The sequence below is a fragment of the Coturnix japonica genome, chromosome 2 (assembly GCF_054131305.1).
Source record: "Coturnix japonica strain WE chromosome 2, WE-NBRP24, whole genome shotgun sequence".
Lineage (NCBI taxonomy): Eukaryota > Metazoa > Chordata > Aves > Galliformes > Phasianidae > Coturnix > Coturnix japonica.
This window is the reverse complement of record NC_140664.1, coordinates 349,046-367,510: the sequence shown is the minus strand read 5'-3', so window position 1 is coordinate 367,510 and position 18,465 is coordinate 349,046. Positions and strand designations below refer to the sequence as shown.

Below are 18,465 nucleotides of genomic sequence, written 5' to 3'. Positions count from 1 at the left end.
GGCAAATGATTCTGTGACTGTGTTTCTTTTGTCACTGGGGGAGAATCCTGCCGCGGTGTGCAGCCATTGAGTGGTGGTTTCAGAGGACATGGGCAGAAGGGCCTTGGTGTGTCCTAGACTGTGTTTAGTCAAGCCCAGATGTTGTGTGATGTGCTGGAAGCTGAGTTGATGGCCCAGATGTTCTTGTTGGTACCATCCTTGAAACGCCAGGTCATGGGTAACCTTTGGATCCACCCTAATCTCCCCTTAAGATGTGCCTTCATAGTGGCAGAAGTGTGAAGACCATCTACTGAGTAATGGAGGAGGAGAAATCTGAGGCTGGCATGCAAGTGAACTTTATTGAGGAAAATACATGAAAGGGAAGGAGTGCCAAGAGAAAAAGTAATGTCTGCAAGTGTGCATAGCATGAACATCAGCATCCTTCCAGAGAAAGAAGAGGATTCAGAGAAGAGTGCCCTGAGTGCGTGGTTTGCCTTGCAGGGTGCAGGTGGTTGCTGTCAGGGTGTGGGCGCAGGCCCTTAGCAGGGGTAGCGGGCTCTCCCGCCGTTGAAGCAGCCCAGGCCTCCGAAGCCGAAGCTGCCGGAGGAGATGGACACTCCCTGGGCACTGAGGGCGCTGCCCACGGCAGCTGATGAGGAGGATCCGACGGCGGTGTTCTGGGGGAAGGAGCTGAGGATGGGTCCCGGCAGGGTGACCACCACGGCGGGAGGCTGGATGACGACTTGGGAGTCCTGGCACTGCCTGACACAGGGCTCGTTGCAGCTGTTAGCCAGCGGGGTGGGTCCGCAGGGGCGGCAGAGGTCGTAGCAGGACATGGCTGTGGGGTGGAGGGTCCCTGGAAGAGAAGGTGTTGGGTGAGCGGAGGGGGTTGGGGGAGTGTGGGGGCTGAGGAGGGGTGGAGAGCTGGGTAGGATTGGGCAGTGGAAGAAAGGAAGCAGGGTGCAGGCTGACCTGTAGGAGCAGAGAGGAGAAGGTGTCAGGAGAAGGGTGTGAGGGAGCGAGGTGCAGGGCCGGCTTTTATGCTGCTGTGTGAGTGCCCGAGGGCTTGGAGAGAGCCTCTGCGCATGGCAGCATTGTGCAGCGTGCAGCTCTTGCATCACGTAGTGTTGCCACTCATGGGTTGTGTGTTCTCCTTCCAGGAACTCTGCCATTTCACCGGTGCCACGTTGCACCTTCATGTCATGGCACGCGGAAGTAGTGGCCAACGCTCAGTAAAGGAGCAGTGTTGTCAGTGAGATCATTGCTTGGCACACATGCACTGTTGATTTGTGTCTTTGTTGTTAGAGGTGTTTCCAGTTCCAAGCATCTCTGGAAGCCTGATTTGGGCATTCTCATTATTGTGGTTCACAGATCTCAATGGCAATTCCTTTGATGAGGAGGAATATTACCCATATTGTTCAACACGGGAACCTTTTGTGCATCATTTTCATGAACTTCAGCAAAGTTCTTCAGACTGTATTTCATGAAATTCTTCTGGAGAAAATGTCAAGAACTTACCGTGAGAAATATGTAATATGTTGGGTGAAGCTTTGTGTCAGAAATCCAGCTCAATTACTTCTATTAGATGCTGTTATGTCAGGCCAGTCAGGTATGGGATTCTCCACAGCTCCTTTTTTGGGTCTGTTCTCTTCCATGGTTTAGAAAATACAGGATTCTTTCAAATGCAGGATGCAGGACTTGGATGCATAGAAAAATAGAAGATTGTGGATGACAGTAAGTAGAGATGAGCAGCTGACTCTCAGTATTAGGGGGGCCTTGGAGAGATCTCTTGAGAGAACTGTGGGCTGGGCCATCACCAATGAGATGAAGTGTAATGAGAGGAAGAGCTTGATTATGTGCCTGGATTGGGAACACCCTGTATATGTATGGGTATTTTGGGGATAAGAGACATAAGAGCAGCCCCACAGAAGGAGATCGAGAAGTTCTGGTTGATATCAAGTTGATTCTGAGTCAGAAGTGTGCCCTGGCAGCCAAAATGACTGACTGTACCCTGGGATGCATTGAGATGAGAACTTCGAGTGGGAGAGAGTCAGTTTGTCCCACTCTGCTCTTTGCTGGTGCAGCCTCACCTCAAGTGTTGTGCTGAGCTTTGTCTTCAGCCGTACAAGACAAGGTGATGGATGGCCCTAAATAGTATCTACACAGGCTGGATAGCGGGGCTGCGGCCAATGGATGAAGTTCAACAAGACCAAGTGTCTGGTTCTGTGCTTTGGCCACAGCACCCCCAGGCAATGCTGCAGGCATGGGGCAGATTGGATGGAATACTGCATAGAGGAAACCTACCTGGCTGTATTGGTTGGTGCTTGACTGAACTTGAGCCAGCAACACGCCTGTATATCCCAGAAGGCATCCAGGCTTGTATCAGAACTACTGTTGTCAGCGGAGCAGGGAAGATATCATCCCTCTCTACTCAACCCTGGTGGGGCCACATGTCCAGGGCTGTGTCCAGTTTTGGGCCCCTCACTGCAGGAAAGACACTGAGGCCATGGAGTGTATTCAGAGAAGGGCAACAAAGCTGGTCAGGGGTCTGGAGCACAGGGCTTATGAGGAGAGGCTCAAGGAGCTGGGGTGGTTCATTGTGGAGAAGAAGAGACTCAGGGGAGCCCTCATTGCTCTCTATAACTACCTGAAGGGAGGTTGTAGTGAGCTGGGAGTCGGGCTCTTCTCTGGTGTAACTGGTGATAGGACTAGAGGGAATTGTTCCAAGCTGCACCAGGGGAGGTTCAGGCTGGACGTTAGGAAACACTACTGCTCTGATAGAGTGACCAGGCAGTGGAATGGGCTGCCAGGGAGGTGGTGGAGTCACTGACCCTGGAGGTGATCAAGGAATATTTGGATGTTGTGTTGAGGGACGTGGTTTGGTGAGATCTATTGGTATTAGGTTGGTCTGGGTGATGCTGTGGGTCTTTTCCAACCTTAGTGATTCTATGTTTCAATGACTGTATGTGATTATGGACAGCCTGCTATTCCTGACTGGACTTGAGCAGAGCAATTGTGCTATTTGGCTTTCATTATAATAGTGCAGATAATATGTGGTGAGATGAATGCTATATGCTGGCCACCAGTGCTCTTGCTCGAGGCATGTTTGAGACAGGAGATTTTGGGACCCTTTTGGACCCAAGGTGTTCATTTGTAGAGCCCTGTCACTCTACTGGGTGAAGTGGAAAGAACATTAAGCATAGGAATGAAGAGGAGGATTCTAAGGCTGACATGCAAGAGAATTTTATTAAGAGAAACACTCTTAAAAGAAAGATCCACTTGGTGATCACCAGTGGAAGGAGCACAGTTTAATGTATAAAGAAAGAAGTAAGTTATTGCACTCATGTCTCCAGGCAGCATGGCCTGCTTGCTCGTTTTGTGCCATGAGAAGAAAAGCCATGACTGCTGATCCCGTGTGCCATTATTGACACAGAGGAGCGTGGTGAGTGCGTGGTTTGCCTTGCAGGGTGCAGGTGGTTGCTGTCAGGGTGTGGGCGCAGGCCCTTAGCAGGGGTAGCGGGCTCTCCCGCCGTTGAAGCAGCCCAGGCCTCCGAAGCCGAAGCCACCGGAGGAGATGGACACTCCCTGGGCGCTGAGGGCGCTGCCCACGGCAGCTGATGAGGAGGATCCGACGGCGGTGTTCTGGGGGAAGGAGCTGAGGATGGGTCCCGGCAGGGTGACCACCACGGCGGGAGGCTGGATGACGACTTGGGAGTCCTGGCACTGCCTGACACAGGGCTCGTTGCAGCTGTTAGCCAGCGGGGTGGGTCCGCAGGGGCGGCAGAGGTCGTAGCAGGACATGGCTGTGGGGTGGAGGGTCCCTGGAAGAGAAGGTGTTGGGTGAGCGGAGGGGGTTGGGGGAGTGTGGGGGCTGAGGAGGGGTGGAGAGCTGGGTAGGATTGGGCAGAGGAAGAAAGGAAGCGGGGTGCAGGCTGACCTGTAGGAGCAGAGAGGAGAAGGTGTCAGGAGAAGGGTGTGAGGGAGCGAGCTGCAGGGCCGGCTTTTATGCTGCTGTGTGAGTGCCCGAGGGCTTGGAGAGAGCCTCTGCGCATGGCAGCATTGTGCAGAGCTGCTGCTGCGTGCCAAAAGTTGTCCAGTCATGAGGTGGGGATTATTGTCTTCCCACAACACTTCCTTTTCATTTCCTTGTGTTGTGGATTTGATCCTTTGACCTAGTCGGCATTTCTGAGTGTGACTGGTGTTATGGGGAAGGTGCACGACATGGAAGTGGATGGAAGGCTTTTCAAAGCTTTGGAGGGGTGATGTGGTCTCCTTAGTGATTCCATCCTGTACTACTCATGCAGTCGTGTTTGTGGCTGCTTTGTGAGGTGCAGACCCCATTCCTGGCATCCTTTGAGGGCTGTTCTGTGATTCTCTGGTGTGTTTGCCTTGAGACGCTGCTGGTTGCACTGCACTGCACTCCCTGCCTCCCTTCTACTTAATTTGCTTTCCAGGAGCTTAGTTGTTGTCTTCTGCATTGGGTGTGTTGTGTCAACGTCTTGGCTCCCCTTTTGCTTCAAAATTTGTGGTTTGAAGACAGGAGGCAGCCTGTTTTGTGCAGTTACAGCTTTGGACCATTCATGGTGGTTTTATTACATTTAGATAAAGGAGGACAATGTGTGGAGTTGAGATTTTGGAGTTCTTTATTGGTTTAGGTGTTAATGGGTTATGCATCCGTGAGCCACTTAATGATGTGGTCAAAAACAGGGCTATTGAGTGCAGGGTATGCCCTGGTTCAGCTGAGGTGAGTGCGTTGTGGTTTGGTGCTGAGCTGAGCAGCCCTTCAGTTTCTGAAGAAGATGCAGCCAAGGAGAAAGAGGGGCTGTTCAACTGGATGTGCCTGAGTGTGTGAGGCCTGTGGGTGTCAGCCAGGAACGCTGAGGGAGCTGTGTGCAGTGGGTGCAGGGGAGGGACACAAAGAAGATGACGGGGCTGGAGCACCTCTGCTGTGAAGGAAGGAAGATGGAGTTGGGCTTGTTCAGCATGGAGAAGAGTTGGCTACAGCTGGACCTCGCTGTGGCCTCCCTGTACTTAAAGGGAGTTACAGGCAGGAGGGGAACCAACTTATTACATGGTCTGATCGCAATGGTGTATTTTAAAGGACTAAGGAGAAATTTTGTTTAGATGTATAGAAGAGGTTCTTGACTCAGGATGTGTAAGGGCCTTGGCACAAACTGTCCAGTCAACTTGTTGTTTCTTCATCCTTGGTGGTGTTCAATGACAGGCCCTGGTCAGCATGACTCAGTGGTGGGCCATCAACACAGAGAAAGGATAACGGTTACGAGTCCTTCCAACCTTCAGAGTCCCATGCTAATCTAATTGTATGATATGACATGCCATACTCAGCCAGAAGCTGAGCCAGTATGTGGTAGACAAGGGGAGATCATGGTGAGCTGAAAGAAGTTGGATGAAAGACTCAGGCCCAGAGCCTTGTGATGGGGTCACCAGGTGTTCTAGCAGGTAAGTTACTCATGCTTACCCCATGGTGGACTTTTATGGATCCCGTCTCAGTGCTGCGAGCTACTCTTGTATGATGTAATGTTACACGTCATGTGGCGTTTGTTATTCTTCCAGCAGCTCTGCCATTTTGCATCCTATTCTTGATGACGTGTCCATTTGGCACTGGTGGCACGTTCCAAGTCCTGGATGCAAAAGGAGCCAATGTGAGCGTTCGTGTCAGGACACGTGCAAGGAATGGCAAACACTCCCAAAGGAGCAGTGCTGACAGTGAGGTTGTGTCTTGGCACTTGTGCAATATGCTTTGTTTCTTTGTTGTTAGAGGAAGCCTGGTGTGGGCATTGTAGGTATTCTGGTTTTGAAATGATGGCTCTTCCTTTTTTGAGGTGAATACCTGTGTTGTTCATTAAGGGAACTGAACATGCGTAATTTCTATGATCTTCAGCAAAGTTATTTACGGTGTTTTTCACCATATCCTTCTGGAGAAAATATCTAGCGTGTATGTAGGCAGGGACATATGTTGGGTTAACTGGTGCATTGCAAGTCTGTATCAACAGAATTCATTAGAAGTGGTTACGTCAAGCCAGTGGCCAGTCAGGTGTTGGATTGCTCTGAGCTGGATTTTTGGGCTGTTCTCTTCCATGTTTTGCTGAATGATCTGAATGCAGGACTCAAATGTGTACAGATTAATGAGTTTGTAGATGACAGTAACTACAGAGAAGCAGTTGACTGACTCAGGATTAGGGAGGCCTTGGAGAGAGCTCTTGAGAGACCAGAGGGCTGGGCCATCACCAATTTCATGAAGCTAAACAAGAGTTTGATTCTACAGCTGACTCCAGAATACCGTGGAAATTAGAAGATTTTTGAGATGTGTGTCTTAAAAGCAGCACCACAAAAAGTGATCTGGAGGTTCTGTTTGATGGCAAGATCATTCTGATTCAGCAGTGTGCCCTGGCAGCCAAAAGGTCTGTCCGTACCATGGGGTGCATCAAGGCGCTCACTGCCAGGGGGAGATGGAAAGGGATTGTCCCACTCTGCTTTGTGCTGCTCCGTCCCCATCTCTAATGCTGTGTTTAGTTTTGACTGCAATGATCCAAAAAGGACATGAAACAATTATTGCACAGTGTCCAGAGAAGGGCTACAAACACGGTATAAGGTCTGTAGGAACTGAAGTTTCTTGGCTTGTTCGTCAAAGAGGGGACTGAGGGGAGGCCTAGTGGTGTCCTACAGCACGTCAAAGGTAAGAGGAAGGGCAGCTCTGCTGTCTGGTGCCATGAACAGGACTTCATGGGCTGTCTGGGTGCCCAGTGATGTTGGAAGGCAGTAGCTGGGAGAAAGGAGGCTGTTTGTTTTGTGCCTGTGGCTGCTTGGGGCCCTCCTTGGAGCTGTCCAAGTAGGCAGGGAGGGCTGTTTGTGAGAGCAGGACGCTGTCCACTCATGCCTGGTGCAGGGCTAGCAAGCTCTGTGTTGTTGTATGAGAGAGGATGGGCAGAAGAGCCTCAATGTGCCCAAATCGTTGAGTTAATGAAGATATTTCATTATAAGATGAAGGCTGTCTGCTAGCTACCAATGCAGTTGTTGGTGATGTGCCTGCAAGAGGAGTTCCCGGGGCTCTTTTGTAGCCATCATATTCATTTCTAGAGCCATGGCTTTGTGGTGGGTGAAGTGGTAAGTGCATCGTGCGAAGGAATGAAGAGGAGGAATCTGAGGCTGGCATGCATGAGAACTTTACTGAGAGAAACACACATAAAGGAAGGATCCACTTGGTGATTACCAGTGGAAGGAGCACAATTTAAAGCACAAAGAAACAAGGAAGTCAAGGCGATCCCGTTCCCAGACAGCATGGTCTGATGTTGCTCCAGGCTTGGTTGGATCCTCCTATGAAATGATGAGCCATGGCTGCTGATGCCATGTGCTACCATCAGTGACACAGAGGAGCGTGGTGAGTGCATGGTTTGCCTTGCAGGGTGCAGGTGGTTGCTGTCAGGGTGTGGGCGCAGGCCCTTAGCAGGGGTAGCGGGCTCTCCCGCCGTTGAAGCAGCCCAGGCCTCCGAAGCCGAAGCCGCCGGAGGAGATGGACACTCCCTGGGCGCTGAGGGCGCTGCCCACGGCAGCTGATGAGGAGGATCCGACGGCGGTGTTCTGGGGGAAGGAGCTGAGGATGGGTCCCGGCAGGGTGACCACCACGGTGGAAGGCTGGATGACGACTTGGGAGTCCTGGCACTGCCTGACACAGGGCTCGTTGCAGCTGTTAGCCAGCGGGGTGGGTCCGCAGGGGCGGCAGAGGTCGTAGCAGGACATGGCTGTGGGGTGGAGGGTCCCTGGAAGAGAAGGTGTTGGGTGAGCGGAGGGGGTTGGGGGAGTGTGCGGGCTGAGGAGGGGTGGAGAGCTGGGTAGGATTGGGCAGTGGAAGAAAGGAAGCGGGGTGCAGGCTCACCTGTAGGAGCAGAGAGGAGAAGGTGTCAGGAGAAGGGTGTGAGGGAGCGAGGTGCAGGGCCGGCTTTTATGCTGCTGTGTGAGTGCCCGAGGGCTTGGAGAGAGCCTCTGCGCATGGCAGCATTGTGCAGAGCTGCTGCTGCGTGCCAGAGCCTGGTCAGTCATGAGGTGGGGTGTGTTTGCCGTCCACAGCTCTCCCTTTTCATTACCTTTTGTTGTGGATTTGATCCTTTGACCTTGTCGGCAGTTTTTAAGGAAAAATGAATATTTTGTATGATTTATACACAAGATGTGTCGCAAGATGGTGGTTGGATGATGCATCTAAAGCATGGAAGCGATGTGGTCTCAGGAGTGAGGTCACGGCGTCGCATTGATGGTGGGTGGTTTGTCTACATTGTGAGGGTTGGACCCCATTTCCCGGCATCCTTGTCAGGCTGCTCTGGGCTTCCCAAGTGTGTCTGGCAGGAGACACGTTTACTTGTGTCACATTTGCTCAGTGCTTTTTTCATCCCATTTCCCTTTCCATGTGCTTTGCCCTTCTCTTTTCCGTTGTGTGTCCTTCATTGACAGCTCGGTCCCATACTTAATGCCTATGTTTTATTCGGGAAATGTATTTCTGTGTGTTTTGTGTTGTTTCAGCTTAGTGCTGTCTATGGGGATTGTGTCTTATTTAGGCAGGGGAGGGCTATTTGTGATGGGAGGACACAGTGCTCTCAGGCCTGGCTGGTAGGTAGCAAACCTTGATCTGAGTGGGAGGGTGTTGGTCTGGAAGGCTGAAGCAGAGCTGATGGATCATTGTGGAGTTGAGTGTCAGTGGCTGAGGCCATTTTTCTGCATGGCCATTGATGGTTTCCAGTTGGATTTGGATATTCTATGGGGAAATGAAAAGCATACATGTTGCATGGGTATGGAATCATGAGCCTCTCAGGTCTTGTGGTCAAGGACATACTGAGGAGTGCAGGGCAGGCCCCCATTCAGTTGAGGTGAGTGCTTTGTGTCTTGGTGCTGAGGTGAACAGTGCTTGTTGTTGAGGGAGATTAAGAGAAGTAGAATGTTTGTGCCTATAGGCTGTGAGGGCTGCCTGTTTCACCAATGAATGCTGAGGGAGCCACTTGTTGTCCTTGTGTGGGTGATGTCATTTGCCTTAGAAAGTTCCCAGTGCCTGGGAGGGGCTTCTGATGTGTGGGACAGAGCTCATTCCCTGCTATCCTGAAGGAGGTGGAAGAGTGGAGAAATAGATATCTGTTAAACTGTGATGAGAACTGCCAGTGGGAGAGAGTCGGGTTGTCCCACTCTGCTCTGTGCTGGTGTGGCCTCACCCCAAGTTCTGTGCTCAGCTTTGGCTTCAGTGGTACAGGACAAGAGGAAGGATGGCCCTACATAGCATCTACACAGGCTGGATAGCGGGGCTGCAGCCAAAGGATGAAGTTCAACAATACCAAGCGTCTGGTTCTGCAGTTTGGCCACAGCACCCCCAGGCAATGCTGCAGGCTTGGGGCAGACTGGATGGAATACTGCATGGAGGGAATGCACCTTGGTGTATTGTTTGATGCTTGATTGAACTTGAGCCAGCAACACGCCTGTATATCCAAGGAGGCATCCTGGCTTGTATCAGAACTACTGTTGTCAGCAGGATCAGGGAAGTCATCATTCCTCTGTACGCCACCCTGGGGAGGCTGTACCTTGAGTTCTTTGTCCAGTACAGAATGGGAAATAAATGGTGCAAATAGAAATCACGGATATACAACATCATCTCAGTTTCTTCAGCATGGAAGTGACCAGCTTTGATCCTGAGGAGATGTGACTAAATTTGATGAGTTTGCCTTTTGGAAAGGCTTTGAGGCTTCCTCCCATGAGATGCTCATAGACAAATTGACAGCAAACCACTCAGTTATGTGGGCACTGGGATGGCCTTAAACGTGGCTGAAGGAAGGATCCAGTGGAGTGAGCTGTGTCACAGAGTCCTGCTGTGGTGAGTTCACAGCTGTATAGCACAAGATTGGGAATCGTGGTCAGTGCTGTTCAGTATCTTCATTAAAAGTGTGTGTGATGGGACTGGACCTGATTGTGGACAGCCTGCAATTCTGCAGTGGGCTTGAGCAGGGCAATTGATTATATTCTTCTGTTTGGGCAAATGTAGATAAAGCTTGATGAGATGACGGCCATCTGCTGGCCAGCAGTGCTCCTGTTGGTGACATGAATGTGAGAGAAGATCTTGGGGCCATATTGTACCCAGCATAAAGTTTTCTGGAGCCATGACTCTGTAGTGGGTGAAGTGGAAATAACACAGGTTGAAGAAAGCAAGCGGAGGAATCGGAGGCTGGCATGCATGAGATCTTTATTGAGAAAATACATATAAAAGAAGGATCCACTTGGTGATCACCAGGTGGAAAGGGCACAGTTTCAAGTGCAAAGAAAGAGGAAAGGTAATGCACTCATGTTCCCAGACAGCATGGTCTGATGTTCCAGGCTTGCTTGTTTTGTGCCATGAGCAGAGGAGCCACAGCTGCTGATGCCGTGTGCCATCATTGACACAGAGGAGCGTGGTGAGTGCGTGGTTTGCCTTGCAGGGTGCAGGTGGTTGCTGTCAGGGTGTGGGCGCAGGCCCTTAGCAGGGGTAGCGGGCTCTCCCGCCGTTGAAGCAGCCCAGGCCTCCGAAGCCGAAGCTGCCGGAGGAGATGGACACTCCCTGGGCGCTGAGGGCGCTGCCCACGGCAGCTGATGAGGAGGATCCGACGGCGGTGTTCTGGGGGAAGGAGCTGAGGATGGGTCCCGGCAGGGTGACCAGCACGGTGGAAGGCTGGATGATGACTTGGGAGTCCTGGCACTGCCTGACACAGGGCTCGTTGCAGCTGTTAGCCAGCGGGGTGGGTCTGCAGGGGCGGCAGAGGTCGTAGCAGGACATGGCTGTGGGGTGGAGGGTCCCTGGAAGAGAAGGTGTTGGGTGAGCGGAGGGGGTTGGGGGAGTGTGGGGGCTGAGGAGGGGTGGAGAGCTGGGTAGGATTGGGCAGTGGAAGAAAGGAAGCGGGGTGCAGGCTGACCTGTAGGAGCAGAGAGGAGAAGGTGTCAGGAGAAGGGTGTGAGGGAGCGAGGTGCAGGGCCGGCTTTTATGCTGCTGTGTGAGTGCCCGAGGGCTTGGAGAGAGCCTCTGCGCATGGCAGCATTGTACAGAGCTGCTGTTGTGTGCCAGAGCCTGGTCAGTCATGAGGTGGGGTGTGTTTGCCGTCCACAGCTCTCCCTTTTCATTACCTTTTGTTGTGGATTTGATCCTTTGACCTTGTCGGCAGTTTTTAAGGGAAAATGAATATTGTGTTGGATATATACACAAGGTGTGTTGCATTATGGTGGTTGGAAGGTACATCTAAAGCATGGAAGCGATGTGGTCTCAGGAGTGAGGTCACGGCGTCGCATTGGTGGTGGGTGGTTTGTCTGCATTGTGAGGGTTGGACCCCATTTCCCGGCATCCTTGTCAGGCTGCTCTGGCCTTCCCAAGTGTGTCTGGCAGGAGACACGTTTACTTGTGTTGCTTTTCCTCCATGCTTTTTTTTTTTTTTTTGTCCCATTTCCCTTTCCATGTGCTTTTCCCTTCTCTTTTCCGTTGTGTGTCCTTCATTGACAGCTAGGTCCCATATTTACTGTCAATGTTTTATTTGAGAAATGGATTTCTGTGTGTTTTGTGTTGTTTCAGCTTAGTGCTCTCTATGGGGACTGTAGCTTATTTAGGCAGAAGAGGGCTGTTTGCGATGGGGGGACACAATCCTCTCAGGCCTGGCTTGGAGGTAGCAAGGCTTGAGCTGAATGGGAGGGTGTTGGTCTGGAAGGCTGAAGCAGAGCTGATGGGATCATTGTTCAGTGTCAGTGGCTGAGGCCATTTGTCTGCATGGCCATTGATGGTTTCCAGTTGGATTTGGAGATTCCATGGGGGAATGAGAAGCAAACATGTTGCATGGGTATGGGATCATGAGCCTCTCCAGGCCTTGTGTTCAAGAACATGGCTGAGGAGTGCAGGGTAGGCCCCCATTCAGTTGAGGTGAATGCTTTGCGTCTTGCTGCTGTGTTGAATAGTCTTTTTTTTTCAGAATGAGAAGTAGAATGTTTGTGCCTATAGGCTGTGAGGGCTGCCTGGTTCCACCAATGAATGCTGAGGGAGCCACTTGTTGTCCTTGTGTGGGTGATGTCATTTGCCTTAGAAAGTTCCCAGTGCCTGGGAGGGGCTTCTGATGTTGGGACAGAGCTCATTCCCTGCTATGCTGAAGGAGGTGGAAGAGTGGAGAAATAGATATCTGTTAAACTGAGATGAAAGCTGCCAGTGGGAGAGAGTCGGGTTGTCCCACTCTGCTCTGTGCTGGTGCAGCCTCACCCCAAGTGCTGTGCTCAGCTTTGGCTTCAGCGGTACAAGACAAAGGGAAGGATGGCCCTGCATAGCATCTACACAGGCTGGATAGCAGGGCTGAGGCCAATGGATGAAGTTCAACAAGACCAAGTTTCTGGTTCTGTGCTTTGGCCACAGCACCCCCAGGCCATGCTGCAGGCTAGGGGCAGATTGGATGCAATACTGCATGGAGGGAATGCACCTTGGTGTATTGGTTGATGCTTGATTGAACTTGTGCCAGCAACACGCCTGTATATCCAAGAAGGCATCCTGGCATGTATCAAAACTTGTGTTGGCAGCAGCAGGCAGGGAAGTGAACATCCTTCCATATACCATCCTGGGTAGGCTGCACCTCAGGTACTGGGTCCTGTTTTGGTCCCATCACAGCAAGAAAGACACTGAGGCCCTGGAGCATATTCAGAGATGGGCAACGAATCTGGTGAGGGTTCTGAACACAGGCCTTATGAGGAGAGGCTGAAGGAGGTGGGACGGTTCAGTCTGGAGAAGAGGATGCTCATGGATGACCTGATTGCTCTCTATAACTACATGAAGGGATGCTGTAGTGAGATGGGAATCGACCTCTTCCTCTATTGGTGATAGGACTAGAGGGAATGGCTTAAAGCAGCGCCAGCGTAGGTTAAGACTGGATGTTAGGAAATATTAGTTTTCTGAACGAGTGGTCAGGCAGTTGAATGGCCTGCCCAGGGAGGTGGAGGAGTCACTGACCCTGGAGGTATTCAAGGAACATTTGGATGTCGTGTTGAGGGACGTGGTTTAGTGAGATCTGTTGGTCATGGGTTGGACTGGGTGATGCTGTGGGTCTTTTCCAAACTTAGTGATTCTATGATTCTATGTTTGTATGAGATTGTGGACAGCCTGCTATTCCTGACTGGACTTGAGCAGTGCAATTGTACTATTTGGCTTTCATTATAATAGTGTAGATAATATGTGATGAGACGAATGCTATATGCTGGCCACCAGTGCTCGTGCTGATGTCATGTTTGAGACAGGAGTTTTTGGGATACTTTTGGACCCAAGGTGTTCATTTGTAGAGCCCTGTCACTCTACTGGGCGAAGTGGAAAGAGCGTTAAGCATAGGAATGAAGAGGAGGACTCGGAGGCTGGCATGCATGAGAATTTTATTGAGAGAAACAGACTGAAAGAAGGATCCACTTGGTGATCACCAGTGGATCTAGCACAATTTAAAGCACAGAGAAAGAAGAAAAAGTCGTCAGGATTCTAGACAGCACGGTCTGCTTGCTTGTTCTGTGCCATGAGCAGAGGAGCCACAGCTGCTGATCCCGTGTGCCATCATTGACACAGAGGAGCGTGGTGAGTGCGTGCTTTGCCTTGCAGGGTGCAGGTGGTTGCTGTCAGGGTGTGGGCGCAGGCCCTTAGCAGGGGTAGCGGGCTCTCCCGCCGTTGAAGCAGCCCAGGCCTCCGAAGCCGAAGCCGCCGGAGGAGATGGACACTCCCTGGGCGCTGAGGGCGCTGCCCACGGCAGCTGATGAGGAGGATCCGACGGCGGTGTTCTGGGGGAAGGAGCTGAGGATGGGTCCCGGCAGGGTGACCACCACGGCGGGAGGCTGGATGACGACTTGGGAGTCCTGGCACTGCCTGACACAGGGCTCGTTGCAGCTGTTAGCCAGCGGGGTGGGTCCGCAGGGGCGGCAGAGGTCGTAGCAGGACATGGCTGTGGGGTGGAGGGTCCCTGGAAGAGAAGGTGTTGGGTGAGCGGAGGGGGTTGGGGGAGTGTGGGGGCTGAGGAGGGGTGGAGAGCTGGGTAGGATTGGGCAGTGGAAGAAAGGAAGCGGGGTGCAGGCTGACCTGTAGGAGCAGAGAGGAGAAGGTGTCAGGAGAAGGGTGTGAGGGAGTGAGGTGCAGGGCCGGCTTTTATGCTGCTGTGTGAGTGCCCGAGGGCTTGGAGAGAGCCTCTGCGCATGGCAGCATTGTGCAGAGCTGCTGTTGCGTGCCAGAGCCTGGTCAGTCATGAGGTGGGGTGTGTTTGCCATCCACAGCTCTCCCTTTTCATTACCTTTTGTTGTGGATTTGATCCCTTGACCTTGTCGGCAGTTTTTAAGGGAAAATGAATATTGTGTTGGATTTATACACAAGGTGTGTCGCATTATGGTGGTTAAAATGCATCTAAAGCATGGAAGAGAAGTGGTCTCAGGTGTGAGGTCACGGCGTCGCATTGATGGTGGGTGGTTTGTCTGCATTGTGAGGTTTGGACCCCATTTCCCAGCATCCTTGTCAGGCTCCTCTGGGCTTCCCAAGTGTGTCTGGCAGGAGACCCATTTCCTTATGTTGCATTTCCTCCCTGCTTTTTTTTGTCCCATTTCCCTTTCCATGTGCTTTGCCCTTCTCTTTCCCATTGGGTGTCCTTCATTGACATCTTTGCTGTCTACTTTTTATTTGGGAAGTGGATTTCTGTGTGTTTTGTGTAGTTACATCTTAGTGCTCTCTATGGGGATTATATCTTATTTAGGCAGAGGAGGGCTGTTTATGAGGACAGGACTCAGTGCTCTCAGGCCTGGCTGGGAGGTAGAAAGCCTTGAGCTGAGTGGGAGGGTGTTGTTCTGGAAGGCTGAAGCAGAGCTGATGGGATCACTGTGGTGTTGAGTGTCAGTGGCTGAGGCCATTTGTCTGTGTGGCAATTGATGGTTTCTAGGAGGATGTGGATATTCCATGGGGAAATGAGAAGCAAACTTGTTGCATGGTTACGGAATCATGAGCCTCTCAGGCCTTGTGGTCAAGGACATACTGAGGAGTGCAGGGCAGGCCCCCATTCTGTTGAGGTGAGTGCTTTGTGTCTTGCTGCTGAGGTGAACAGTGCTTGTTTTTCAGAATGAGAAGTAGAATGTTTGTGCCTATAGGCTGTGAGGGCTGCCTGGTTCCACCAATGAATGCTGAGGGAGCCACTTGTTGTCCTTGTGTGTGTGATGTCATTTGTCTTGGAAAGGTCCCAGTGCCTGGGAGGGGCTTCTGATGTTGGGACAGAGCTCATTCCCTGCTATCCTGACGGAGGTGGAAGAGTGGAGAGATTGGTGTCTGTTAAACTGTGATGAGAACTGGCAGTGGGAGAGAGTCGGGTTGTCCCACTCTGCTCTGTGCTGGTGTGGCCTCACCCCAAGTGCTGTGCTCAGCTTTGGCTTCAGCGGTACAAGACAAGGGGAAGGATGGCCCTACATAGCATCTCCGCAGGCTGGAAAGCGGGGCTGCGGCCAAAGGATGAAGTTCAACAAGACCAAGAGGAGGCTCACGGGAGATCTCATTGCTCTCTACAACTTCCTGAAGGGAGGTTGTAGTCAGCTAGGCATTGGCCTCTTGTCTTGTGTAACTGGTGATAGGACTAGAGGGAATGGATTCAAGCTGAACCAGGGGAGGTTCAGGCTGGACGTTAGGAAACACTACTTCTCTGAAAGGGTGACCAGGCAGTGGAATGGGCTGCCCAGGGAGGTGGAGGAGTCAATGACACTGGAGGTGATCAAGGAACATTTGGACATTGTGCTGAGGAGCATGGTTTAGTGAGATCTGTTGGTGTTGGGCTGGACTGGGTGATGCTGTGTGTCTATTCCAACCTTGGTTATTCTATGATTCTATGATTCTATGACTCTATGTGATTGTGAACAGCCTGCTATTCCTTACTGGACGTCAGCGGTGCAATTGTACTATTTGATTTAATTTGTACAAGTGTGGATAACATTCTTTTATAATAGTGTAACTAATATGGAATGAGATAAATGCTATATGCTGGCCACCAGTGCTCTTGATGATGTCATGTTTGAGACAGGAGTTTTTGGGATCCTTTCGGACCCAAGGTGTTCATTTGTAGAGCCCTGACACTCTACTGGGCGAAGTGGAAAGAATATTAAGCATAGGAATGAAGAGGAGGACTCTTGAGGCTGGCATGCATGAGAACTTTATTGAGAGAAACAGACTGAAAGAAGGATCCACTTGGTGATCACCAGTGGATCTAACACAATTTAAAGCACAGAGAAAGAAGAAAAAGTGATCAGGATTCTAGACAGCATGGTCTGCTTGCTTGTTCTGTGCCATGAGAAGAGGAGCCAGGGCTGCTGAGGCCATGTGCCATCATTGACACAGAGGAGCGTGGTGAGTGCGTGGTTTGCCTTGCAGGGTGCAGGTGGTTGCTGTCAGGGTGTGGGCGCAGGCCCTTAGCAGGGGTAGCGGGCTCTCCCGCCGTTGAAGCAGCCCAGGCCTCCGAAGCCGAAGCCGCCGGAGGAGATGGACACTCCCTGGGCGCTGAGAGCGCTGCCCACGGCAGCTGATGAGGAGGATCCGACGGCGGTGTTCTGGGGGAAGGAGCTGAGGATGGGTCCCGGCAGGGTGACCACCACGGTGGAAGGCTGGATGACGACTTGGGAGTCCTGGCACTGCCTGACACAGGGCTCGTTGCAGCTGTTAGCCAGCGGGGTGGGTCCGCAGGGGCGGCAGAGGTCGTAGCAGGACATGGCTGTGGGGTGGAGGGTCCCTGGAAGAGAAGGTGTTGGGTGAGCGGAGGGGGTTGGGGGAGTGTGGGGGCTGAGGAGGGGTGGAGAGCAGGGTAGGATTGGGCAGTGGAAGAAAGGAAGCGGGGTGCAGGCTCACCTGTAGGAGCAGAGAGGAGAAGGTGTCAGGAGAAGGGTGTGAGGGAGCGAGGCGCAGGGCCGGCTTTTATGCTGCTGTGTGAGTGCCCGAGGGCTTGGAGAGAGCCTCTGCACATGGCAGCATTGTGCAGCGTGCAGCTCTTGCATCACGTAGTGTTGCCAGTCATGAGTTGTGTGTTCTTCCAGGAACTCTGCCTTTTCTTGTCTTTCTTTTTAGGACATTCCCTTTTGACAGCAGCGGCACCTTTCAAGTGAGAATATTGGAGGCCAAAGGTGCCACGTTGCACCTTCATGTCATGGCACGCGGAAGTAGTGGCCAACGCTCAGTAAAGGAGCAGTGTTGTCAGTGAGGTCATTGCTTGGCACACATGCACTGTTGCTTTGTGTCTTTGTTGTTAGAGGTGCTTCCAGTTCCAAGCATCTCTGGAAGCCTGATTTGGGCATTCTTATTATTGTGGTTCACAGATCTCAATGGCAATTCCTTTGATGAGGAGATTACCCGTTTTGTTCAACACGGGAACCTTTTGTGCATCATTTCCATGAACTTCATCCAAGTTCTTCATACTGTATTTCATGAAATTCTTCTGGAGAAAATGTTGAGAACTTACCTTGAGAAATACGTGATATGTTGGGTGAAGCTTTGTGTTAGAAATCCAGTTCAATGACTTCTATTAGATGCGGTTATGTCAGGCCAGTCAGGTATGGGATTCTCCATAGCTCCTTTTTTCACAGAATCACAGAATTGTAGGGGTTGGAAGGGACCTCTAGAGATCATTGAGTCCAACCCCCCTGCCAAAGCAGGCTCCCTACACCATGTCACACAGGAAGGCGTCCAGGCGGGTCTTAAATATCTCCAGAGAAGGAGACTCCACCACCTCCCTGGGCAGCCTGTTCCAGTGCTCCATCACCCTCACTGTAAGGAAGTTCTTTCGCACATTTGTGCGGAACTTCCTATGCTGTACTTTCATCCCATTACCCCTAGTCCTATCCCCACGCACTACTGGGTCTGTTCTCTTCCATGGTTTAGAAAATGCAGGATTCTTTCAAATGCAGGATGCAGTACTTGGATGCATACAAAAATAGAAGATTGTGGATGACAGTAAGTAGAGATGAGCAGCTGACTCTCAGTATTAGGGGGGCCTTGGAGAGATCTCTTGAGAGACCTGTGGGCTGGGCCATCACCAATGAGATGAAGTGTAATGAGAGCAAGAGCTTGATTATGTGCCTGGCTTGGGAACACCCTGTATATGTATGGGTATTTGGGGATGAGAGACATAAGAGCAGCCCCACAGAAGGAGATCGAGAAGTTCTGGTTGATATCAAGTTGATTCTGAGTCAGCAGTGTGCCCTGGCAGCCAAAATGACTGACTGTACCCTGGGATGCATTGAGATGAGAACTTCCAGTGGGAGAGAGTCAGTTTGTCCCACTCTGCTCTGTGCTGGTGTGGCCTCACCCCAAGTGTTGTGCTGAGCTTTGTCTTCAGTGGTACAAGACAAGGGGACGGATGGCCCTAAAAAGCATCTACGCAGGCTGGATAGGGGAGCTGCGGCCAATGGATGAAGTTCAGCAAGACCAAGTGTCTGGTTCTGTGCTTTGGCCACAGCACCCCC

General features: G+C 51.6%; 6 protein-coding genes across 6 annotated transcripts; all 6 read right to left on the bottom strand.

Moving 5' to 3' along the window:
- Positions 1–466: 466 nt before the first annotated feature.
- On the bottom strand, positions 467–868 carry LOC146761632 (feather keratin 1-like). Its single transcript, XM_085540851.1, has one exon. It carries the CDS (start codon positions 813–815, stop codon positions 519–521), a length of 297 nt encoding a protein of 98 aa, XP_085396977.1. The 5' UTR covers positions 816–868; the 3' UTR covers positions 467–518.
- Positions 869–3,411: 2,543 nt separating this feature from the next.
- On the bottom strand, positions 3,412–3,833 carry LOC146761631 (feather keratin 1-like). The gene has a single exon (XM_085540850.1). It carries the CDS (start codon positions 3,778–3,780, stop codon positions 3,484–3,486), a length of 297 nt encoding a protein of 98 aa, XP_085396976.1. The 5' UTR covers positions 3,781–3,833; the 3' UTR covers positions 3,412–3,483.
- Positions 3,834–7,394: 3,561 nt separating this feature from the next.
- Positions 7,395–7,790, bottom strand: LOC146761630 (feather keratin 1-like). Its single transcript, XM_085540849.1, has one exon. The coding sequence runs from the start codon at positions 7,735–7,737 to the stop codon at positions 7,441–7,443; it is 297 nt and encodes a 98-aa protein (XP_085396975.1). The 5' UTR covers positions 7,738–7,790; the 3' UTR covers positions 7,395–7,440.
- A 2,690-nt stretch (positions 7,791–10,480) lies between these two features.
- On the bottom strand, positions 10,481–10,777 carry LOC146761629 (feather keratin 2-like). The gene has a single exon (XM_085540900.1). It carries the CDS (start codon positions 10,775–10,777, stop codon positions 10,481–10,483), a length of 297 nt encoding a protein of 98 aa, XP_085397026.1.
- A 2,784-nt stretch (positions 10,778–13,561) lies between these two features.
- LOC146761628 (feather keratin 1-like) lies at positions 13,562–13,955 on the bottom strand. The gene has a single exon (XM_085540848.1). It carries the CDS (start codon positions 13,933–13,935, stop codon positions 13,639–13,641), a length of 297 nt encoding a protein of 98 aa, XP_085396974.1. The 5' UTR covers positions 13,936–13,955; the 3' UTR covers positions 13,562–13,638.
- Positions 13,956–16,342: 2,387 nt separating this feature from the next.
- On the bottom strand, positions 16,343–16,739 carry LOC146761627 (feather keratin 1-like). Its single transcript, XM_085540847.1, has one exon. It carries the CDS (start codon positions 16,717–16,719, stop codon positions 16,423–16,425), a length of 297 nt encoding a protein of 98 aa, XP_085396973.1. The 5' UTR covers positions 16,720–16,739; the 3' UTR covers positions 16,343–16,422.
- Positions 16,740–18,465: the final 1,726 nt, after the last annotated feature.

Bases quoted from the DNA above. Each gene is read 5' to 3' on its own strand.
- LOC146761631 (XM_085540850.1), bottom strand. From the start codon at position 3,780: ATGTCCTGCTACGACCTCTGCCGCCCCTGCGGACCCACCCCGCTGGCT.
- LOC146761627 (XM_085540847.1), bottom strand. From the start codon at position 16,719: ATGTCCTGCTACGACCTCTGCCGCCCCTGCGGACCCACCCCGCTGGCT.
- LOC146761629 (XM_085540900.1), bottom strand. From the start codon at position 10,777: ATGTCCTGCTACGACCTCTGCCGCCCCTGCAGACCCACCCCGCTGGCT.
- LOC146761632 (XM_085540851.1), bottom strand. From the start codon at position 815: ATGTCCTGCTACGACCTCTGCCGCCCCTGCGGACCCACCCCGCTGGCT.
- LOC146761630 (XM_085540849.1), bottom strand. From the start codon at position 7,737: ATGTCCTGCTACGACCTCTGCCGCCCCTGCGGACCCACCCCGCTGGCT.
- LOC146761628 (XM_085540848.1), bottom strand. From the start codon at position 13,935: ATGTCCTGCTACGACCTCTGCCGCCCCTGCGGACCCACCCCGCTGGCT.